The 23,703-nt window shown below is 37.2% G+C and overlaps 6 protein-coding genes and 1 non-coding gene across 9 annotated transcripts; 3 read left to right on the top strand and 4 right to left on the bottom strand.

Moving 5' to 3' along the window:
* On the top strand, nt 1,757-1,829 carry TRNAA-AGC. Its single transcript has one exon. It is a non-coding gene; the product is annotated as a tRNA-Ala (tRNA).
* Nucleotides 2,009-4,461, bottom strand: LOC104726096 (beta-(1,2)-xylosyltransferase). The gene is made up of 3 exons (XM_010444879.2): nt 3,510-4,461; nt 3,116-3,265; nt 2,009-2,933 (listed from the first exon to the last, which is right to left on the bottom strand). The coding sequence occupies exons 1-3, from the start codon at nt 4,221-4,223 to the stop codon at nt 2,181-2,183; spliced, it is 1,617 nt and encodes a 538-aa protein (XP_010443181.1). The 5' UTR covers nt 4,224-4,461; the 3' UTR covers nt 2,009-2,180.
* On the top strand, nt 8,710-11,964 carry LOC104726095 (protein GAMETE EXPRESSED 1-like). The gene is made up of 7 exons (XM_010444878.1): nt 8,710-8,789; nt 9,433-9,985; nt 10,082-10,669; nt 10,748-10,874; nt 10,951-11,137; nt 11,232-11,376; nt 11,473-11,964. Exons 2-7 carry the CDS (start codon nt 9,501-9,503, stop codon nt 11,732-11,734), a joined length of 1,794 nt encoding a protein of 597 aa, XP_010443180.1. The 5' UTR covers nt 8,710-8,789; nt 9,433-9,500; the 3' UTR covers nt 11,735-11,964.
* On the bottom strand, nt 12,538-16,597 carry LOC104726094 (glycerophosphodiester phosphodiesterase GDPDL4). The gene is made up of 9 exons (XM_010444876.2): nt 16,345-16,597; nt 15,791-16,084; nt 15,466-15,581; nt 14,877-15,375; nt 14,723-14,761; nt 14,343-14,627; nt 13,813-13,958; nt 13,231-13,717; nt 12,538-13,138 (listed from the first exon to the last, which is right to left on the bottom strand). Exons 1-9 carry the CDS (start codon nt 16,484-16,486, stop codon nt 12,843-12,845), a joined length of 2,304 nt encoding a protein of 767 aa, XP_010443178.1. The 5' UTR covers nt 16,487-16,597; the 3' UTR covers nt 12,538-12,842.
* Nucleotides 17,635-22,394, top strand: LOC104726091 (sodium/hydrogen exchanger 4-like). Of its 3 annotated transcripts, XM_010444870.2 has the most exons (17): nt 17,635-17,894; nt 18,015-18,133; nt 18,234-18,331; nt 18,444-18,503; nt 18,590-18,636; nt 18,736-18,930; nt 19,013-19,059; nt 19,231-19,297; nt 19,432-19,532; nt 19,617-19,718; nt 19,860-20,004; nt 20,130-20,192; nt 20,297-20,380; nt 20,475-20,774; nt 20,944-21,243; nt 21,333-21,622; nt 22,153-22,394. In XM_010444870.2, the coding sequence occupies exons 1-14, from the start codon at nt 17,727-17,729 to the stop codon at nt 20,772-20,774; spliced, it is 1,596 nt and encodes a 531-aa protein (XP_010443172.1). In that variant the 5' UTR covers nt 17,635-17,726; the 3' UTR covers nt 20,944-21,243; nt 21,333-21,622; nt 22,153-22,394. The 3 variants fall into 3 exon arrangements, with proteins under 3 accessions (XP_010443172.1, XP_019088241.1, XP_019088240.1); XM_019232696.1 differs by lacking the exons at nt 21,333-21,622; nt 22,153-22,394 and having other exon boundaries at nt 17,727-17,894; nt 21,156-21,243; XM_019232695.1 differs by lacking the exons at nt 21,333-21,622; nt 22,153-22,394 and having other exon boundaries at nt 17,727-17,894; nt 21,151-21,243.
* LOC104726092 (putative lipid-transfer protein DIR1) lies at nt 21,022-22,087 on the bottom strand. Its single transcript, XM_010444874.2, has 2 exons — nt 21,321-22,087; nt 21,022-21,212 (listed from the first exon to the last, which is right to left on the bottom strand). Exons 1-2 carry the CDS (start codon nt 21,637-21,639, stop codon nt 21,199-21,201), a joined length of 333 nt encoding a protein of 110 aa, XP_010443176.1. The 5' UTR covers nt 21,640-22,087; the 3' UTR covers nt 21,022-21,198.
* On the bottom strand, nt 22,181-22,864 carry LOC104726093 (putative lipid-transfer protein DIR1). Its single transcript, XM_010444875.2, has 2 exons — nt 22,484-22,864; nt 22,181-22,391 (listed from the first exon to the last, which is right to left on the bottom strand). The coding sequence occupies exons 1-2, from the start codon at nt 22,791-22,793 to the stop codon at nt 22,387-22,389; spliced, it is 315 nt and encodes a 104-aa protein (XP_010443177.1). The 5' UTR covers nt 22,794-22,864; the 3' UTR covers nt 22,181-22,386.

Raw genomic sequence — 23,703 nt, 5'->3', positions numbered from 1 at the left:
TTCTCGTTTCAGATTTTGGAAGATTTTAGGATACTTTATAACAAAAAAAAATTGCCGTTAGAACTCTAATGACAATGATAGATGCTTTCGACTTCTCATCAATTTTTCATGAGACTGACCGTCGTTCAATCATCAAATTCATCGCTTACCTTGTCTATTGGAAGAAGATGAAGTCTGTAAGAGCCTAAGAAGCAAATGTTAGAGAAAAACCAAGGTGGAAGTATCGAAACATAAGTAAATGATGGAGGTGTTGTTCTTTGTACGCATTGCTCTAACTTCATTCAACAGACCGTTTGCTATCTTCTCTGCAACATTCTCTGTCCCTCTTTCTCTTTCATATGTTCCATTTGTTTTATACATAGACACTATATTAGATCCAGGTTCTAAGACATACTACTAACAAATGTATTGATGATTCAAAAAAAATTGTTTACCTGAAGTACAAGCTGCGCAGATTTCTTCAGACTTACCATATCCCATAACCCATCACAACAGAATTATTTTTTTTTGGTTTAATGTTAAATCCATCACTACAGATTTTTTTTTCTTTCAGTTACTGGAATAAGCAAAAAAGAATGAGAACAAGGGATGTGGTAAGTCTGAAGAAATTGATTGAAAGCAGAGTCATATATAACCGTATTTGCTCATGCCTAAATGTTTTAGCGTAATCACTTGTGAATCTCCGCAGGCGGAACGTACACAGAGACAAGGAGGTATGGTGATGTGTGCGTCTGTTCTTGTCATCCTCTGCTTCATCATGCTAGTACTCTTAATCCTAAAGGAAATTCTCTTGTGGCCCAAGAAAAAATGTGATAATTCATCATTATCTTATGTTTTAATTCTTATTTGTTTTATACCAGCGATCACTTGCTATTGATCTCCAAAACCTTTCTATGGAGCTTCGCAAGAAACAGTCTACATATTTGAAACGCTTGAGACAGCAAAAAGAGGTATGTTATGACTCTCTGTACATTTCCTATGCTTGAGCGAGCCTTAACTATTTGTGACGCTGAAGTTGCTCATTTGTCGAGTCTCTTGTTCTGTTCTTCACCTACACTTTTGTTTATATGAACTTTATTATGCTCTTGTTAGTTAGGCATGAACACTTATTAATGTTAAACTCACGCTAAATACACTTAAACATTTAGGCATGAGCAAATACGCTTATAAACAAACTGAGCAAAACGTTTATGTGTTTAACTAGTCAACTGAGCAAATACGCTATATATGACTCTGCGAAGAGCTAGAAGATGTGTCGAAGTGAGACTTCAATTTTGATTTCCCAGGAAATACAGTTTTTTTATTTTTATGAAATCCTGTAAAATTCTACCTTAAAGGGTATGATTTTGAGTGAGAGTATTTTTAACTAAAAAACAAATCAAAATCTCCTAAAATCATTCAAAGTAGTAGTTTTTAAAAAAATTGTGATATTTTGAATAACAGTAGATTTTAAGTAAGTTTTATAAATCATTGATTGAATAACAAGGGATTGTAAATTATTTTAAATGATTTTACATAAATCTAAGTTGAATAACATATGATTTTAAAAGATTTTTAAAAATCATCAATTGAATAACAAGTGACTTTAAAAATATTCTAAAATCTTCTAAAATACCAAGTTCAATATCCCCTCCGTAATGATTATAGTAATATTAATATGTTAAGCTAGTTATAAGTAACCAAAGATTCACATAACATTTGAAGAATTGGTCGTTTTTATTGTATTTATAGTAAATAAGTGAGATAAAAATCAAATGGGGATGTAGCTCAGATGGTAGAGCGCTCGCTTAGCATGCGAGAGGTACGGGGATCGATACCCCGCATCTCCATTTTTTTTCACTTTATTCTTTTTCTGACTTTTATTTCCGTTTCCATTTGATCCGAGTGTCTAATATTGCTGAGAGTGAGAAACACTTCTCTTTTCTTCCCTTCATTCCTTTCTACATTTTTAATGAATATGCAAAAATGTTTTTTAAAAAGGAGAACTTTTGAAATAATAAATTATAAATAACCATTAGAAAGCCTGTTTGTTGAGTATAAAAAGCAAAGCTAATTTACAGAGAACTTGACATCATTAACCCATCTAAAAAAATTCATACAAAGAAAAGTGTCAAAATATCCTAAACTCACCGGTCACCAGAGGTTCGAACTCACTCACTCACTATCCCGAATTCATGTTTTTAGCAGCCAAGGCTCTTCATGATCTCCTTTAGCTTCTCAATCACAGCAGTTGGATCTGCTCGTGAGTTCGCCAGATGCATAGCGTGATACTCTAAACCTTTCCATTTAGCTATAAGCTCGAAATGAGGTCTCTGAAACTCGACGCTTATAATCTCAAATATCGTTGTGTTTGGTGTTGCAGACACAATGTGAGTCAGCCCTGCTCCGTGAGCTCCTATGATCACTGACGCGTCTTGGATGGCTCGGACTTGATCTTTCATCGACATGTGAGCAAACAAGCCATTCACAAGGTTAATCCCGCATTTGGTCAGACCGGTGGAGCCAGACGCGACCCAATGGTGCAAAGAGTCAAACACTTCTTCCTCGTTGATGAGCCGAGACTGGACTTTCCCGCCGTGACGAGGATGGGCTAAGTAATCTTCACGGCGGACAAAGAGAACGTTATGAACAGAGGATGATGATGAAGATGGCGGTCTTTCTGATGAGCGGTGTCTGTTGACAGGAAACCCAAAAGCTGCTCTGATCATTTCGCCAAACTCTGATATCCTCGCGGTCCTTTTATCGTCCGGGTTTTGCCAAAGATTTTGAGCTGATTCCCCCTTGCAATCTATTTCTCCGGTCAAGCCCTTGAAAAGCGCGGTTTCGTATCCCAGAGGTGAAAGAATAGCGTGGCGGAAACAAACCGGTTTGGTGAAATTCTTAGCGTATTTGATTCCGGAAAACAAAGCTGTCCATGTTTCTTCTAGCTGTGTCTGCAAAAGGTTTCACAGCATGGACATGAAACTTCTACTAAATTCATTTTCATTCAGTAAACCCACAAACACATAAAAGATCCATGTCCTAAAACCAAGAGCAACAGCAAGTCTAAAGATAGTTGGGGAAAATGAAACTGGATTTTCTCTACTCATGACCATGAAAAAGAAGAGGAGCATACCGTGCAGTGTCCATCAACGAATACAACATGTGGTCGATTAGGCAAACCGGTGACTCTAGAGGAAACATAAGCGCTATACCAATCTGTCACGGTATGGAAGAGATTTGCGTACTCAAATCGAGTAATAAGCAAGGTTGGTTCCTCCACCCACTGAGGCCAACCAAAACCAAAAATATCAATCAGCAAGAAACTTACATATGTTTCAAAGAAACTCATAAACCACAACCTAATATGAACCAGTGAAGAGCTTAATTCTCATGTTCTCAATCCAATCACAGTAAGATTTTATAAAGAACTTTCCAATTATGCAATGCTCACCAAAACACAATCTAATAAGAGTTCCCTAATAGATTCTACCAAGACAGATCAATGAGCAAAAGAGATGTGAACAAACCTCTTCACAAACGAAATCGTTGGTGTCAACAGCACGAATCGAAGCAACCAAACCCCTCATTGTATGTCTACCAATACCACCTTCTTGAACATATTCATTCAGCAACTCATCATTCACCAGCCGCCGAGAAATCACATCATTACCTCCTCCACCACCAATACGGCGGTGTCTCTTAAAACCTAACCGTGAAGAAACCTCTTCCGCCACCTCAAACGCACCATCACGAAACTCAGGAAGCTCTTCCTCCTCTCTCCTCCCCATAACTTCCTCTAACCTCTCAGCTCCTCTAGACATAACAATCCGATCCGGAACCATCCTCAGATTCCTCCCTTCGCAAATAGAACTCTGTAACGTCTCGCTATAGAAACATCGAAACCAGCTTCCTTCTCCTCCAATCATCGGCTTAAGGAAGTCAACTCTCTTGGTAAATCCATTCCCGAAATAGCCTTCGCAAGAGCGAGTTGGTAGATTCCTCTGCGGCGGCGTCCATGGGAGGTAAGAAGGTAAGATCGGCCACGGTTTCTGAATCGCTGATTGATTACTCACTGAAACGTGAAATCGCACCAAAGATATATGAGGATTCGGCTGCTCCGATGAAGAAGAAGACGACGACGACGACGACGAGTGAAAAACGAAGTAGATGATGAGAAAAAAAGAGTTGAGAAGTAACATATACAAAAAAATCTTCAGAATCTTCGGATTCCGTTTACTCATCTCTCTATCGTCTCCTTGATTTGCGGTTTTGAAGACAAGAGAGCGAGAAGAATTTTGAAAAACCTCTTTTCTATTTTTAGATTTCCATCGATTTCTTCTGACTCGATTCCGAAGTCATATCAATCAACGGTGAAAGGTATAGATTTAGGTGAGACTTCATCGACTGTTTCACCGGAAAGTTGCTGGAATTAAAAAAAAAAAAAAACGTGAAGATGATGAATCGGAATTTTGTGAGTCTGGAGAGGACCAAACTCTAAAATACCCTTGCAATCAAAAGTTTATTCATCAATACCCTTTTGTGGTCTAAATACCCTTTGACAAAAAGTTGACCAACATATCTCATTTTTACCTTTAACCCTAACCCATTTTTATTTAATAAATCAAAAAATTTTAAAAAGAAAAACATGTGGATCCCATCAATTTTTCTCCACCAATCGGGTTCTTTCTCTCTCCCCTCTCTCTCCCGATTTCGTCCTTGCTCCCCCCACTATTGCTCCTCTCCCCCTTCCAATCAATACAAATCGAGTCCATAAAAATCGATTTGATTCCAAACCAAAGCAAAATATTGGGATTGAAGCAAACAACAAAGCAAAGCAAAAGATTCAGGTGATATTCTTACATTTATTTACCAATGCAATTAGGGTTCTTGTGTTGTTGAGGTTCATCCTAAAGCAATTAGGGTATATACCTTGAATGCTCATTCAATTTATTCTCATTTGTATTAGTGTCGAAATGGGTCGCATACTAAGTGGATTCTAACACTTCATTCGAACTGAATCGTAAAAATATTCCGAAATAAATAGTGATTTTGTGGAGTCGATGTAGTACAACTGGTAGACTAGGTATAACTGATACGGGTACAATCGCTAGCTAGTATTTGGTACAACTGGTAATAGTTTGGTACAACTTAGACGGGTACAACTAGCACAAGTTTGGTACAACTTGGTAATACTATTTACACGACAGAGGTTCCAATGTGAGTTTTTTATTTTATTTCAGGCACAATGAATAATAATCGTCGGATAATCATCGTTTTTGATTACGGGGGATATTATGCAACAAGGGAAAATGAACTAAGATGGATTTCAAGAGAAAAAGTTCATCAATCTCTTAGAATGGAGACATCTATTGAAGAGGTCAGTTATTCTGCATTGGTTCAGAAAATATGCAGAAAGGCAAAGGTTGATGAAACTATGACTGAGCTAAAATTGAGTTACGTTCCCGAATCAGTGCATCCTAAGAGACCGATACACATACGTGATGATGATGATCTGATGTGTTATTTGGAAATGAATCTAGATCAATTCCAAGTTTTGCATGTGGAAGTCGTGAATGATGTTGAAATAAATCAGGGGGATGAGCAAAGTCGAGGAACTGTACGTTGTTCACTTAATGTCAAGACGCATACGTGCTTGAGGTCAGATACAAGTACAATGAGGAGAAAAAGGAGAGGCACACCATTGGATGGAGCAGTGGGCATTGGGGTATTCGAGGACGATATATCCAGTTCCTATCATGTCTATGTGGATGGTCCGTGACGATGTACGTGCTAAGATTGTTCTTCCTAATTTTTATGTCACAAAAAGAGGAAGAAAACCAACAAAAAGGATTCCATCAGCCGGAGAACATGGACGCAGGAAGAAGAAGAAAAATTCGAGTAGGAGCTGGTTTGATAGTGAGGGTTCTCGGACTTAGTTTCTTATTTGGAGAACTTAGTAAAACTTATTTTTCCCTCGGTACAACTATTGTCATTTGTGTGTGTTTGTTTTTTGTGGATTATCTTGATAGACATGTTTGCTTATCTTTAAGGGAAAACTTATTTCAGTTAAATTGTGATTATCTTCCTTAGGTTAGTTGCCAAAAATAATTATATTATTATTTATAATTAAAAATTGTAATTAAAATTTTATAATTAAAAATTGATAATTAAAAAAAACAAAATATCTATATTATTATTTATAAATTTTCAAATAAAAATAAATATGACAATTGTATAAATAATTAACAACAAAAATATTAAATATACATAACTAATTGAAAGAAAGAATTGTCATAACAATTTTCATCATATTCAAGGTTTATCATGAAACACCTTATACTTTAAGGGTTACTTTGTCGTTGTAAACCACATATAATTACAAAAGTTTAGAAAATTATGTTTTCAAACATATGATCGCATGAACATGTGTAAATGTATCTCAATTAACCATAAACCATGTGTGCAACTAAAATTATTGGGTTTTGACATGGTATAACTAATTACAATAAAAAATTCGGAATTGTACAACTTGTCAAGATCGGTACAATCTGAAAACTTGGAACAACTAGTGCATTTTGGCGGCTACACATGTGTAAATTGGCGGCTACACGTGTTTAAATTGGCGACTACACGTGTTTTTTATGTGTCAAACAAAATTTTAATTTTTGAAAAATTAAATTGGAGCGAATTATCTAGGGCTTCCAATCGATTTGCGATTTTGGGGGGTCCAAAAAAAATTCATTCCTCTCCCCTCTCCCTCTCTCTTGCGATTTCTGGGTCCAAAAACAAAAACAAAATTTCCTCTCTCTGGGTTTTTTGGGTTTTCGATTTCTGGGTTTTCGATTCCTCTCTCTGGGTTTTCGATTTCTGGGTTTTTGCGATTTCTGGGTCATCTCAAATCTTGAAATCTAATATAGACAGCTGAAGATGGATAGGAGCAGAGATATGAAGAAAATTAAGAAAATATGTTTTCTCGTTTTTTTTGGATGTTTTCTTGTGGTATGTCTCGGAAGATGGTACGACTAAGTAGAACTTGTTCTTGGAAGATGGTACAACTACGTAGTACTTTGTAATAGTACAACTAAGTAAAACTTGTTCTTTGTAATGGTACATCTAAGGATCGTTTGTGTGGTTCCATTTGCCGATTGCCGGTAATTTGTCTTGTTCTTGTGTGTTATTTTGTCTGCTTAAACACACAACATAAATTTTGATGCAAACTGAGTGTTGTACTTAAAAACATAGTTGTACTTACTTTAACATTCCAACCAAGTTGTACCTAAAAACATAGAGTTGTACTTAAAAAAGAGAATTGTACTTAAAAAAAGAGAGTTGTACCTAGTTAAACATTCCGAGTACTTAACAAAAACCATAAAAACAACCAAAGAGTTCACATACTGACTCATAAAAGTTCACATACTGACTCATAAAGGTTCACATGCTCCTTACTTTTTCGAGTTTTTCTGCCTTGTTATAATAGGAGTCCTTACGACAACGGAAGGTCCCGTCCCCTTCTTACACCGTGCGAAGCAACAACATCCACATACCCATCAACTTATGATTCGAATCCTTAAGCATATGGAAGAAATGCTTGAACTGTGGGTGCCCTAAAAACCAATCTAACTCCTCTTCTTTAAGATGACCGCCTAATAAGTTTACCGTCTCTGAAATAAAACACTTTCCAGACATCTTGAAAGGCTTCGTATACTGGGAGTAATCGAAGTACATATTCAGAGGTTGCATTACGTCGCATTCATCCTCAGATCCCTGCAAGACACATATCTAGTTATACCAAGTTTTTCTAAGTTATACTTTTTCTAAGTTTTCCTAAGTTATACAGTTATACTTTTTAGAACGAATTCTTATTTGAACGGTTATACAATATAGAGAAGATACATACCGATGAATCCTTATCATTTGACTTCTCAATTGAGTTCGTCTTATCGGAATCACGTTCAGATTCATCCCCACGATTTCCTTCTTTTTCGAGATCTGCTGGAGGATTCGATTTTTCCACATAGCTTGGGTTCTTTGTACGAACCGTTACGACTCTTGCACACAAAAAAAACAACTGATTTCAACTTCCACTTCACTCCAATTCATGAAAAAAATCGACAAAACCCCAAAATTGAAAACCAAATTATCGAAAATCGAAACCCATATTACCCGATTTTGAAAAACAAATAACCCAAATTCGAAAAACCCCAACCTATTTCAACTTACCCAGAATCGAGTTATCCTTAGTTGCACTTGAGGGAGAAGAATAATTAACGGGAATTGAACGAGGGAGAGTGGAGTCGTGAATGAAGGAATTCGAAAAGTTGGGTAGTTAAAGGAGAGATCCGATTTCAACTGGATTGTCCGAATTTTGTGGGTTTGGGTGGGTATAAGGTGGTTGGATCTGTAAATAACAGAAATGATATAGGTTTATTTGTCTTTAACCACATTTTTGATTTTAAAAAAAAAAAATAGTTTGTTATTTTCGCAGGGGATATGAGAATAAACTTTTGATTGCAAGGGTATACTAGATTTTAGTCTGTCTGGAGATTTATTAAAGCAGAAGATTCCATTCATTCTTTTCTGACTTAAAACAAAAACCAAGATCCAAATTATACCGAACCGGACCAAAATTAAATCAAAATCAAACCGGGGAAGTAAACCAAACGTTCGCGAAACGTTTCCATCTTTTTGTCAAAAGAACCTACCTGTTCATGTTACTTTTTTGTAATATCCCTTTTCTCACTTTCATCCTAATCGCCGACTTAAACAAAACAGAACAAGAAAAAAACTGCGAATTCTTCTGTTTTCTGGTAAGCATTGGTTTTAGTCTCTAATCCTTTAATTACTTGCTAAACTGTTTAGAATCATGTCGTAAGGTTGTAAAGGGCTGTTAAGAGTTGAAATTGCGTTTTTCGTGTTTATTTTGGTACTTGATTTGTTTTGTCAAGTCTCTGTTATGAAATTGAGTGACAAAAGAGGTTGAGAGTCTTCTCTTATTCAAAGTAACATAACTATTTTTATATTGTTTTTTGTTTTCTCTCCTAATATCGACTCTGAATTTGACCTTGGTCATGTGATTTTCTTGTTCTCTTTACGATTATTATTTCTTAAGAATTTTTATGTTGTTGGTTTTATCTTTATTGATACGATTAACTTATAAGTGCATCTGTGCATGTATTAATCTCATAAAACGAAAAACAAAGTGAATACAGAGATTTTTCCTTATTTTAGAAAGATTTTTCTGAAATACTTTGAACGAAGATTTTAAATGTCTTTTATTTTCTTCTTTTTTTAATTTGCAATTTCATTTGTTAAAAAGATAAATTTCCATTTATTTAATGGGGAGTTCAAGGCGTTTCCTTTTCTTGCGCTCCAAGTTTTTCATATATATATATATGTCTTCACAACTCTTGTAACGTAATAATCTTCTCTCTCCCTTTTATTATTTTGTAGGTGATCGATCACACATCTCCTACAGAAGAAGAAGATCAGAAGAGAGAAAGAAAAAAAAACTCGATTAAATGGATCGTTTGAGTAGAAGTTTTCTTCTGTTTCTATTGGTCTTACTTTTAGATTCTCCATTAACATGCCAGAGTTGGGGATGGTTCTCTTCTTCTTCATCGGAGAACACAGACTCTTCTTCTTATTCTCGGTCGTCTCATCAGAGGTCCAACCCCGAGTTCTCCATTGATGTTTTCAGTGACCAGAAGGCGGTTCGAGTCCTTGAAGATGCCAAAAACAAGCTTGTTGGTCCAAACAGTTGCTGGCAAAATGCTTATAGGTACCTCTTCTCTGGCTGCAAAGAAACAATTGCCACAGAAGAAAAGAGAAAGAGGTTTGCTTGGCATTTAAGCGATTGCTTTCTTAAAGACTCTGGGAGACCTGCTTTTCCAAGTTGTAATGATGATTCAACAATGATGAGTTGCCTCAAGAAGCTTGATGATCATGAGCATAAGATTTATCTCGAGTTCATGCTTGAGACCAACACCATCTGCCAACAATTACAGTAAGATTATTCTCTCAAACATTAGATTTGATTACTTTTGATTTACGAATTGGATTCTTAATTTGCTTCTTTTGTTTTCTTTTTTTTGTATGGCAGGAGTTACGCGTTCAAGAACGAGATAGAGAGACTTGTGAATGAGCTGAAGACTTCAGCTCAGAATACAGAAGATAAATTGGATATCTTGGAGAGTAAATCTGATTCTTTAATGAAGAGCTCGAGCTTGATTCATGATTCTCTAGGGTCAATAGATGCTCGGGTTCAAAACGTGGCTCATGTGACAAACACCATAGAAACTCGTATGAGTGGACTGTCTCAACAAACTGCAGAAATATATCAAGAACAAAAGAGTATTGCAGAATCACAGATGGAGCTAATGGACGGTCAAGTGAAGATGAAAGAAACCTTGAAAGATGGAATGGAGATGTTCACTGATGCCTATACTAACATCCAGGAAGGAGTTGATAAGTTAAAAAGCGATACAAAGCAGATTGAAGGGGAAATAAGTGTACTTGGAGAAAACCTATCAACTAGAATGAATGATTTGCAGAGTAAAACTGATGACATTGGAGTTAAGGCTGGTAGCTCTTTGGATAAACAAAAGAAACTTTTAGATGGCCAATCCGTGGCACTTGACGGGATTCAGTTTCTTACACGGTTTCAGTCTGAGGCACTGCAAGAGAGTAGGTAAGTTTCAAATACATTAGAACAGTTTTAAGTTAAAAGGCGAGACTCTTTTTTCTAACTTTTTCTGCAACTTTGTAGAAATACATTGCAACGGTTGAAGGAATTTAGTCAAGAGCAACAGGAAGATCTTGCAAAGCGGCAAGAAAAGCTTCAGGAGGTTCATGATCATCTGTATGAAAATTCAAAATCAATGTTGGAAGCTCAGGTCAGTCCTCTAAACCTAAACTATATTTCAAACAACATAAATCAATCTTTTATTTTTAACAATCTGTTTTTTGCAGGTAGCGTTTGAGGCAAAACAGGCAAACATGTTTGTAGCTTTGGACAAGTTGTATGCTTTGCACAATGCGATGCTTCTCGAGTCCCGAGTGATTAAAGCCTTCTTCATCTACTTCTTGTCAATCTTTGTCATCTACATGTTTACAAGTACAAAACAGACTTATATCATAAGGCCAAGGCTTTACATTGGTAAGTCTCATATTCCAAATCTCTTTCCTCATACTATATTTATAACAGTGGAATACACTCGTTTTAACAGACCTTTTTCATTTGGCTGATACAGGTTTGTGCGTTACCTTAGCATTAGAAGTGGCAAGTTTACGCTATGTAAATGATGCAGAACGTCAAGCATGGATTATAAACCTTTTGAGGTCTTTATTCGCTGTTCTTGCATCAGCTCAGCTTCTTCATTCTGTTTTCACATACAGGTATGACTAATAAAAATGCTAAAAAAAACAGGATATGTTTTGAACAAACCAAAAACTCAGAAACTGATCTTATACTCCTTTTGTCTCAATTTGCAGGGACTATGACGTACTAAACCACCAGATCTTGTTAGGATTAGTTGACAAAGTTAATAACATGCTAAGCAAGAGAGAGAACTCGTGGGATGAAGAAGATACAGAGAGCGAGGTAGATTGGACATCTTGGATCAATACAGATCTAACTGATGATGATGAAAATCTTGGAGATGCTGATTTCAAAATCCCACAAGTGATCAAGAACAAACCGGATATTACTTCTTCGACGATGACTAGAAGAATGTATAACTTACGTCCGCGGTAGAAAGCAAAGTCTTTTACACTATATAATTGTGTGCTATTGTGTTGTAATAATGTATCCTACATTGTGTTGTAATAATGTATCCTACATGCCTTGACTACTACTTTAGCTACAAAGATGCATAGATAGATAGATATGTGAGTTTGAACTTGTGGAGAAGGTTTTGCAATTTCCCAATCCCATCTTCATAGCTCCATATCAGTCAATCCACAAAACAACATTTTTATCCACTAGTAAGCAGCATTACAAAATTCGATTTTAGCATCATTACTCGATGCAATACATTTCATCGGTATACTATTACGAATAATGGATTCCTTAATTATTGCAGTAATCACCGGAATTATCTAATATAATCCAAATACATACATCAAACCCTAGAATGAATCCATAAAAAAGTCTCAATTGAATCCGAGATTCACATCCTTGGCTTACTTGTTAATCGATGGACGAATCAGATCAGGCGTGCTTGAAGAGCTTCATGCTAAGCCAATGAAAGTACACAGCAACCATTATAACCGATAGAGTTAAAGGAACCAAGAAACAGTAGTAGTGCTTATCATTCGACGCCATAGCTGCTGCAAAGACGAATCCGAAGAAGGAAACAGAACCAATGATCACGAAGAAACATCCCCATAAGATCTCCGTCTTCATCGGTGGATCTCAAGATATGTGTTGAATTAGTTTTAATTTGTCTCACCTAATTATTTGGATCCCATAATTAGTCTAAACTCTTTACGTTTAAGACGCCAATGTTTTCAGGATTAGGCAAGACAGTAGACACTAAATATGCTGTGTGTGTGATGTGCTGAAAGAACATAAAGTCTTCATAAAAACTACAATGGTACACACACACGAAAGAGTTTTTAAAGAACGTTACAGTGAATAATGTTACAACAACAAATGGAACCCCCCAATCATACAAATTTACGTCCAAGAGTTTTTAAATTAACAAAGATAAAGGAAGAATATGAACAGACAAAACCCCAACAGAAACTCATCACTTTAAAGAATCCCCAAGAACTGTTAGGAGGAAATAAAAAAAGTTATGAGGACTGAGTCAAACCTCACAAAGAAAATCCTAGCGGTGCGGGTGATCGGATCAATGTGATCACATAAGTAGAAGGGAGGCGAGAAGCGTAGCAAATGCAGAGAGGAGAAGAGATAGAGTGACTCGGGTTTGTCCGTTGGGAGCTTTTTCACCTGTTGTTTGAGGTCCAGTGGTGGTGGTTGGGGCTCTGGCTGTGACCGGAGGTAGTGGTGGCTCAATGACATCAGCATCTGTGAAAACTGGGTTTGGTGCTTCGGCTGGAGGCAAAGAAGCAGGACTCACTATGGTTAAGAGGCCACCAGGCTGAACTGGGATCATGTACGGAGGTGGGTCTTTGCGGGTCAAGCACGTGTTCCCTGAGAAAGAACATCAAAAACAATCAAAATTTCTAAAACGTTATGAAAAAACAGTAAACCTTTTTGCGTCATTCTTTTGGTTTTCACTTTACTTTTGTATCTTGCGGCTGTGAGAGGGAACTCAGTGATGGCTCCATCGATACCAGCTCCAGTAACATGCGAGTTTATCTCTACGGTTGCATCAGAGAAGAAATCATATGGTTGAGAAACAAACTCATTCTGGAACACATCAACATAAACGGGAAGCTTAAGCTTCTGTAGCCTTTCAACTAGATTTGTTTGTCCAGTGGTGAAACTTGCGGTGCTTGGGAAAACTGATGTTTTAGTGATGACAATAGCGTCTGCAAATTTCTTGATGTCTTCTATTGCAGAGTCGAGTATATCGCGGATGGCTTCTTCCACTTTGTATACTGTCTCATACCGGCTCTGTTTCTTGAAGTCAACCAAGACTGAGCTGTTAGTTGACTGGATCATAACTCTTCTGGTTGTTGCCTTGTTGCTGTAACCAGCTTCCGTGAGTGAATCCAGAGCTGCTTTAACAGAGTCCAGCCCTTGCTTCTCTCGCAGGTATGATGCATTCTGAAGTCAACAAATCATAATCGTTGTAACCATTACAATACATGACGAAGATCATGTTTATCGATAAAAGTCTAAATGGAGGTTGTAGAACTTACCTCCACGCTGATCAAAACACCGACGAGAGTGCTTGAGTTCTTTGCCAAGTTCAAGAAATCAGAAAGTGAAACAAGCTTCCCGGAACTTCTCTCCCTTGGATTCCTAAACAAGTTGAAGTCCTTGTTGTAGGGGTTCTCAATGGCAGCTGCAGACAGATGGGGAAAAAGTATATTCAATGACATGAAAAGATAAGACTGGTTTTGAAGATAGATAAGACAGATTACGTTTCTATTATCAAGGGGCATATGAAGTTGCAACAAAACACTATTTTGCATCTATTTGTAACCCCTAAATAACTAGAAGACGAATAATAGTCTGTTGCGGACAGGACACCCTTAACGGAGTATTGTGCAGCTAACTCGGTTATCCTAAGATCACTTTTGGAGGTTCTCTCTTACCTTAATTAACAGGAGCATAAGTGCTCAAACATGAAAGAAAGGTTTCAAGGATCTACCAGACCAACACACTGCCTAGAGTGACAACGCCAAAAGAAGAAGACAGTCTTAGAAAAAAAATGAGGAAAGCTTACGTCTCAAGGTCTGAATCTCAGACCATGCAAGACTAAAGCTGTATATTCCAGGAAATGATTTGAGCTCAGGAACAGTTGCAGAACGGTTTCTGTAAGGACTTTGGACAACGTTCGTGCTCTCCCCAAGATCAATTGAACTTAAGCAAAACGGAATCCCGTCTGATGACATTTGAAGAGAACAATCGATAACATCAGCACCATCTTTGATAGCTTTTGAATAGGCCAAGTCAGTACAGCCAGGGTAGTCTCCACTTGCTCCATTTTTGGATATAACAAGAAAATCCACTGTGACATGAACCATATAGAAGATGAAAAATTTATACCGTTAGTTATTGTGTCATGGTAGTAATAATGTAAACACATATAAACAACTCACATACCTTGTGTTGAAGCATTAGTTCCAAGATGGGAGAAGCAGTCTGAGGAATAAGAAAAGTGAAGAATGGTTTAACTTGTGTGGTTGTAGTTTCTCTAGTAGTACTAGAACATATATATGATACGTAGATGTGATGAAGAAGAAAGGGATATACTTACCAACAGCCGAAGATGCGGTTAGTGGAAAATCAGATAGCAAGCCATCCACGGAGAAATCCCCATTGTCCACGAAAGATAAGTACTCAGCCAATGGATCAAAACTGTAGTTGTATGCGATATCAAAATCGTTTGCAAAACCTGATGCATATACTTCTAACCCTGCTTTGTGAGCATCTTGAACAACAGATGTATGGGGAAGCAAGTATTGGCTTTCAACCGGCCATATGTAAGACTTGGGAACAAGGATTCCTGAAGCAAAAGTCTTGATGAAAGTTAGGTTTCCGGCAAGAGATCCATAGGTTTGGTTGGTTGACACCTCAACATCATCTTTCTCAAGAAAACGGAACACAAACTTTGGCCCCTTGCGTTCAAAACGGCTACCAATATTCCGAAAGAAATCCACCTCAGGGGAAGAGAGATAGTTAACAGTCACAGTTTTGGAAACTGATAGCAGAAAGCTACTTATGCTCAAATTGTGTTGCGCATAGAATGCATCGTGCTGAGTAAACAGACAAGCCATGTTACAGTGAGCTGAGATTTAAAACTGCAATAAAAAGAGTAAGAAACTTACTACTGACATAAGAATTACCTGAACATTTAACCAAAAACTCTGGGGTTTTAACTGCGTAGCTATATCTTGAACTGTTGATATCGTGTAACTGTTTCCATCAAATGCATTTGACCGTGACAATATTCCTCGGATCACTGCACAGGTGAAAATGATTTCTATGAAAATACAAGAAAGTTACAACTTAATGAACAACAACAAGCAAATCTAACTATACTCAACTCAAACACAAGTATATATATTGGATCATATGTGTAGAAAATGACACTAGAATCCAATAGTCCAAATGATTAGAGTGTACACTCAAGATCAAAAAGATGCAGTGAGAGTGAGACGTTGAACTTACAGAAAACGCTTTTGAGATCCTTCAAACTGAAATCAATGGTGAACCAATCTTGAGTAGGGACTCCATTAAGCAAGTAAGAATTTGTCCGTTTAGGGTAAACTTCTTGGATATTGGAAGCATTCATCATTTTCACATCAGGGAAGCAAATCCCAATAGCCTCTTTAGTTAGTTGCAAATCACACCAAAGAACAGCATCTGGCACACTAGTCTGTCCTACAAAACTGTAAGCATCGAGACTTGAATCTGGCAACAACCCAGAAAACCCACCACGAGCAATGATACGAGGAGCATCTCCTACAAAAGATGACAATCAAGAAAAGGAATCAATAACAGAACCAAAATAGCAAAAAACCCTTAAAAGTTTAAACAACAAAAAGCTTCGATTTTTCTAAAGATGAAGCTCAGAAAAACCCCAAATTTGAAGAATCAAAGTGAGTGACAAAGGAAACACCTTTTGTTCTGTTTTCTTCAATTCACAGTAAAAGGTATTGAAAGAAAAAGATTAAAAAAAAAAAAAGAGAAATATAAGGAGATGAAGATAGAAGAGAACGAACCAGTGAGTGTCTGCCATGGACTTTTAGATCTTTGAGCAACGAGTTGAGTAGAGAGTAGCAACTGGATCAAAAGAAGAGCTAAAAGTAGAAACTTTGAATGTTGTAAACCATGCATTGTTGGATTATAGCGCATGTATGTCATATCGGTACACCAGAGTTGTCCCGGCGGCGACTTCACCAACTTCGACCAAACGAGATTTACTCAGAGAGAGAGAGAGAGAGAGAGCTTTTTTTGGTTTCTGGGATTCGAATTTATATATTATGAATTTATGATCGTTGATTATTTTAAAAAAGGGAAAACAAAAAGACCTTTATTGTACTTTTTCATTTCTTTTTACATGTTCGCTTGAAAGAACATATCAACTTAAATGTGCTTCTTTTTTTAAGTAATAAATCTCTAATTAGCTGCCAAAACAAATAACTAGAATTTTGTTTACATCTTCTGAAGTCTTCATTCAGACAGAAAATATTTGGGAGTGACAAAACTTTGCGGTTTCTCTTTGACAAAAAATATTAATAATTATTATTTTTTATTATACTTCACGATTTTACATTAGAGAATATTTTCTTTTTTTGATTAAAGTTGTAGAAAGTAGAAAAAGGAAAAAAGTTGTAGAAAGTAGAAACCAATAATTAGGTATAATTTTCTGGCATTTTTAAAAAAATTAAATAAAAGAAATGCGTTCTACATTAAATACTTAATTAAGACCTACTTTATTTTTTCCATTATAACTACTTATATCCAAAAACCAGCTATAAAACAACAAGCATGTACACACTATATAATGCATGCAATTGCGATACACCTGTACCAACTTATGTATTATTTTAGGCTAGTGATTTTTTTTCTTTCTTGGTTGGTGCTGATGGCGGTGGAGTGGATGATCGATTGAAACTAAAGGATAGCAACAAGATTCACCCGTCATCATCACATCATCCCAATACGCGCTAAACGAAACGGTCACGTTCTGCTGCCGTGCGTGACTTAACCAGTCTTGGCTTTAGCAAAACTATAGACGGTTTAGTGGGTTATACAGTAAACTTGAAGATCTTGTGAATCGCAAGAATAGTTCTTTAGAAAAAAAGAAAAAGATAAATTGATGAATATTGCAAACTTTAATTATTAACATATAGTTTTGGGCCTTAAAGCCCATGGGTGCCGTATAATTCCAAAAAAAGCCTCACGTTTACTCAGTCTGGTGACACTGAGAAACATGCCACGTGTCTTTCGTCTCCTCGCCACCTGTAACCACCGCCTTCTTCGTCGCAGTTCAAATCTCTCACTTCACTCTCTCTCTCTCTCTCTCTCGTTCTCTGTGCCTTGTTTTGGTTTTGCGATTGGGGTTCGTTAACGAATCAACATCGAAGAAGTTTTGTTAAAAATGGGTGTTGGAATTACAGAGTTTTTATGGACGAATGAGCTAGCAGCTGAACATCCTCAGGTGATACCAATCTCAGTGTTCATAGCTATTCTCTGTCTCTGTTTAGTTATCGGCCACTTGCTTGAAGAAAATCGATGGGTCAATGAATCCATTACCGCCATTTTAGTCGTAAGTTTTCTTATAATAAAAATTGCTTTTTTTTTTATTTTTTTTTTTACGATTTGAGGTTACACAAAATTTTGAGCTTTTTGGGATTTATCAGATTGTGTTTTTTGTTGTATAAACCAGGGAGCAGTATCAGGAACAGTGATTTTGCTTATTAGTAAAGGAAAAAGTTCTCACATTTTAGTGTTTGATGAAGAACTCTTCTTCATTTACCTTCTTCCTCCTATTATTTTTAATGCTGGGTAAGCAAGCTGCTAGCTTACTCTCGTTTTGAGTTACTATCTTGTGTTGTTGATGGAGAGACTGAGTGATGATTTGTTATTATTGGGGTTTGTGGGGCAGATTCCAAGTCAAGAAAAAGAAGTTTTTTCACAACTTTTTAACCATCATGTCCTTTGGGGTGATTGGTGTTTTCATCTCTACTGTCATTATTTCGTTTGGTAAAAAACTCACAGTAATCAATCTTTGTATGACTTGACCTTATGTATCAGAGTTAATAATTTCTGAGATGTTAACAATTTTCTGTTTTTTGTTCTTTTGTAACTGAACCAGGGACTTGGTGGCTGTTCCCCAAGTTGGGATTTAAGGGATTGAGTGCTAGAGACTATCTTGGTGACATTTCTCACTGAACTATGTTTCTTTCATCGTTTTTTTTAAGATGGTTTTATGAGAATGAATGATTTCTTGTCTTGATTCAGCCATCGGAACGATCTTCTCGTCCACTGATACTGTTTGCACTCTACAGGTTCTCCAGTTCTTGATTTTAAGAGATCATTTGTCTTGCTACTTTTTTTGAAAACTTGTTTATACAAATATGTGTTTACATTGCATCTTAACTTTACAGATTCTTCATCAAGATGAAACACCATTGCTATACAGCTTAGTGTTTGGAGAAGGAGTGGTGAATGATGCAACTTCGGTTGTACTGTTCAATGCCGTGCAAAAGATTCACTTTGAAAGCCTCAACGGTTGGACTGCTCTGCAAGTGTTTGGAAACTTTTTGTACCTCTTCTCCACTAGCACAATTCTCGGAATTGCTGTAAGCTATTGAGTAGGCATATATATTTTTACTCTGTTTGAAGTATATCATGAGTTTTCTTAGAAACGTGAATGTCTTGCAGGTGGGACTAGTAACAGCTTTTGTCCTTAAAACCTTGTATTTTGGAAGGTAAAAGTACACTAAACTTGAAAATTTTGCATCGTACACTAATACAATTAGATCTGCTCTTCATAGACAAACTTGGGATCGCAACCTCAAGTTTATTGCTGTCAATAAGTTCAGTTGCATGCTTCAAATGTGCCTTTATACTGATCTCGTTAATTATATGGTTGCTCACAGACATTCAACAACACGCGAACTGGCGATCATGGTTCTTATGGCTTACCTTTCATATATGTTGGCTGAGGTAATACTCCATTACTGTAATAGGAAACCAGTTAAACCCAGCTTGAATCAAATACTCGTCTCATATTTTTAAGTGTTCATTTGGAATTTGAATGCAGCATTATGTTTTAACTCTATGTTCTTGTTCTCTTGCAGCTCTTCTCATTAAGCGGGATTCTCACTGTTTTCTTCTGTGGTGTTTTAATGTCCCATTATGCATCATATAACGTGACAGAGAGTTCAAGAATCACTTCCAGGCAATGTTTCAGACAATTATTTATTTCTCTGAAATCTCAATTGCAGGAATTGCTTTTGTCTGACTGTTCATCTCTATTTTTCAGGCATGTTTTTGCGATGATGTCCTTTATTGCGGAGACATTCATATTTTTGTATGTTGGAACAGATGCTCTTGATGTTACAAAGTGGAAGACAAGCAGCTTAAGGTATAGCGTTTAGGACGTTCTGTCGAAACAAAACACAGCATTATGATATCAGCCTCGTCTATTTCTTCATCATGTTTTCTTAAGCTGTGGTGATGACATGAAATCTCTTATTAAGACATAACATAAATCATCTTCTTGCAGTGTTGGAGGTACTCTGGGTGTCTCTAGTGTCATAACCGCATTCGTATTGCTTGGACGAGCAGCATTTGTGTTTCCGCTCTCAGTCTTAACAAATTTCATGAATAGACACACTGAAAGAAACGAGTCTATCACATTTAAGCACCAGGTTTAGCCTTTGTTTCTTTCAGTCATATTATCAGAAGCATTACAGCTCGGCTCAAAATCGTAGAATGAATGACCTGAGAATGGCAAAGTTTCTGTTGTGAAGTTCGCTCTTTGTATACTTTGTAGGTGATCATTTGGTGGGCGGGGCTTATGCGGGGTGCTGTCTCAATTGCTCTGGCTTTCAAGCAGGTTTTTCTGTTTGCACATTCATATGATCTCTACGGTATTTCTTTTACATTATATTAGTAACATTTCCATTATATCTCATTTTGGTATATGTTTGATGTGGCAAGTTCACATACTCCGGAGTTACGTTGGATCCTGTGAATGCTGCCATGGTCACCAACACCACTATTGTTGTCCTCTTTACTACACTGGTAAAACAATACAACTTCCTTAGTATGTGGCCCTGCTCAAAGTTTTCTTCCCACTTAAAAATCAAAAGACTTTCTTTGCCATGTAACGAAACAGGTCTTTGGTTTCCTCACAAAGCCACTTGTGAACTATCTGCTTCCTCATGATGCAAGTCACAACAACACGGGAAATAGTGGTAAACGCACTGAGCCAGGTTCCCCGAAGGAAGATGCGACGCTTCCTCTTCTTTCCTTTGACGAGTCTGCTTCAACAAACTTCAATAGAGCTAAAGATAGTATCTCCCTTTTGATGGAACAACCTGTCTACACCATCCACCGCTACTGGAGAAAGTTTGATGACAAATACATGAGGCCTATCTTCGGTGGACCTCGTCGAGAAAACCAACCAGAATGCTAGGTATACCCTCTATTATTACCACAAGTTACTACTCAAAGATTTATAGATTTTGCAGCAAAGGCACCTCGGTTGATCAAGAATGTGTAACCGGATTTATAAGTACATCCGGGCAGAGGTGTTTACAGTATTCATCATGATAAGCGAACGATTCTCTCTTTTTCTTTTGCAGAATAGTTTTGAGATCTCCGCGGGAAGGACATGATGAGTTTAGTTTTTTTGGATAATCAAGAAAGTAGGATAGTTGATGTAGCTATAAAACAACAGTTTAACGTTTTCGTTAATGTATATGGTTCTTTTATATACATAAAATCATTGCAAGTTTGTGATTTATTTGGATCAGAACTCTAAAAGATATATTGTAAATAAGAGACTTCAGATCAGTTGCAGGAAAAGATCAAGCAAAGTCAGTCGGTCTATCTCCAACTCAATTCTTTGAAGCTGCGTTTACAGAAAGAAGAGCAAAATAAACGTAAGTCTATCTTTCCTTAATATCCGGATCCTACTAATCTACCAGTTTCTAATATTTCCATGCTACTTTGATTTTACCTTGGCAAGCAGCAGGGATTGTTGTAACGCCACATTTGCTCAGAAGAGCCTGTACTTTAGATGGGTATACCCCTAAAACGGGGAGGTAAGACTTGGATCTGCAGATGCATTCCAGATTGGCTGCTTGGAGTACTAGACAGCATTCTTTGCTTGGAGACGGCGGGTTGTCTCCAGTGACGGCTGGACGGCACTTCTCCAAATAATTTGCGTTGATGATACATGCTGGAATGCTCGTAGGCTTTTCCATCAATACCAAGGCAGCCAAAACTATTGCAACAGCTGCAAATTTTAGAAAGGATCTGGTATTATTCTTATCCATTCTCTCTTTATGTCTACCTCTCTCTTGACTAATACCATGGAACCCTTAAATTTAAGAAGCTTTTTATAAACAAATTAATGCTAAGGTGGAAGCTAGAAAGATCGTATGATATGGGTTGAAGAGTCTCTAGTCTTTTGTAGTCAAGTCGTCTTTTGAGTTGAAATTTTAGTTAAGTCTTCTTTTTAGTGGAAGCTAGCGTATGATATGGGTTGAAGAGTCTCTAGTCTTTTAAGTTGAAAGGGTCAGCAAATTGCAAACAGACACATGTGGGAGCTTATGGTAAATTAGTGTTGGCATTTATTTTGCTCTCTACATTGCTAGAAATGATTAAGACAAAATTAGATTTATAAAGTAATGTTTAGATGCTAATATATTGTGCACAGTCCCTTTCCAAATATTGTCGACCACAAATGCGTCCTTGTTTTGTTATTTTGTCAAATGTATTGCTTTTTCTCAATGAAAACATTGAATGATTTTACATTTCTTGACAATTATATTGTGGGTTCTTTGCAGGGAATAGGCATAAGGAGCCAAGTTTCTAGATAATCAAGAAAGTAGAAAGTACTTTATTCTTTTCATAATACGGTATGTAGTAATATAGAACATGGTTTATCTATGTAATAGAGAAGGTGATTTGAGAACTAATTCGAATCAGAACAGCACGTGACATATTGTAGCTTAGAGACTTCAGGGTAAGACATAGTCGCTTAGAGACTTCAGGGCAAGAGAGAGTCTGAGCTCAGTTCCTCAAGCTGCGTGTTACAAAAGGAACAACAAAACAAACGTAAGATTTCCTCTCTTTTAACAGAAAGAACAGTAAAATCCTGCGGTTACTCATGCTTACCTGAGAAACAGGAGGGAGGACTGTTTATACCACACTTGGCTAGAAGAGGCCTGACCTTAGATGGGTTAATCCCGAAACTGGAGAGATAAGGCTTGTACGGGCAAAGGCATTGTAGATTAGCGGATCTGGCCACTGCGCAGCAGTCCGGTCCAGGAGCTGGAGGGTTGTTTCCAGTGACGGCTGCACGGCATTTCTCCAAGTCGTTTGTGTCGATGTTGCAAATGGGAATGCTTGTGGCTTCTTTCACCATTGTTAAAACTATCGCGAGAACAGCAAATTGCAAGAGGATTATGGTGTTGTTCTTACCCATTCTCTCTTTTTTCTTATCTTCACTCCCTGTAAACTCTATTTTGATTTGTGAAACTCTCAAATGTAGTGAGCTTATTATATAGCAACGTTAACGTTAAGTGGGAGCTAGTAAAAGCGTGGAGTCACGGGTTTTTTTTTAAGTTGCTGTATGAGTTAAACGTGTAAACAAACAGACAAATGTGGGAGACTTTTGGTGAGATATAGGTCTGATGGCTTTTGGTCGTTTCATCGAGTCTTGTCCTCGTTAATCAATAGACTTCCCTCTTGTCATGTAAGAACAAGCCAATGAAAATGAAACGACCTTAAGGATCTTTATGTTGTTTGAAACTTAACAAGCACCTCTGCATTTTTCCAGCCTTGTGACATGTTAAGGATACACCTTGATATGCAACGGATATGCTCTTCATTACTCAATATTCCGTATCATGCTGTATATAGAATGTTCTGTTTATACTCTCTAGTCTAGAATGTTCTCTCTGTTCAACTATATATACCTCTGTAACGATATCGTTTATATATAAGACTCATCTTCAACATGGTATCAGAGCAGTAAAAAGATCTCTGCATTTTTTTTCCTCTGCCGCTTTCTTCCTTCTTTTTCTCCTTCCCTCTCTCTGTTTCTACTTTCTCCCTCCCTCTCTGTTTTGCGTTTTCTCCCCCACCTGTCTCCATGTCCAACACCGCTGAAGTCATTGATTCCACCCAAAGCTTTCTTAACATCAACATGAGTAATGTTATTAAGCTTACCTCCCTTAACTACATCACTTGGAGCCTACAGATCCACTCTCTGCTTGATGGGTATGACTTAGCCGGATATGTTGATGGTTCTACTGCTTCTCCGGCTCCGACAATTGTCTCCAATGATGCCACCATTCCGAACCCTGATTTTCTAAAATGGAAAAGACAGGACA

This window comes from Camelina sativa, chromosome 11, assembly GCF_000633955.1.
Source record: "Camelina sativa cultivar DH55 chromosome 11, Cs, whole genome shotgun sequence".
In the NCBI taxonomy this organism is placed as follows: domain Eukaryota; kingdom Viridiplantae; phylum Streptophyta; class Magnoliopsida; order Brassicales; family Brassicaceae; genus Camelina; species Camelina sativa.
Note: the sequence above shows the minus strand (reverse complement) of the source record. Positions and strands in the feature narration are given on the sequence as shown.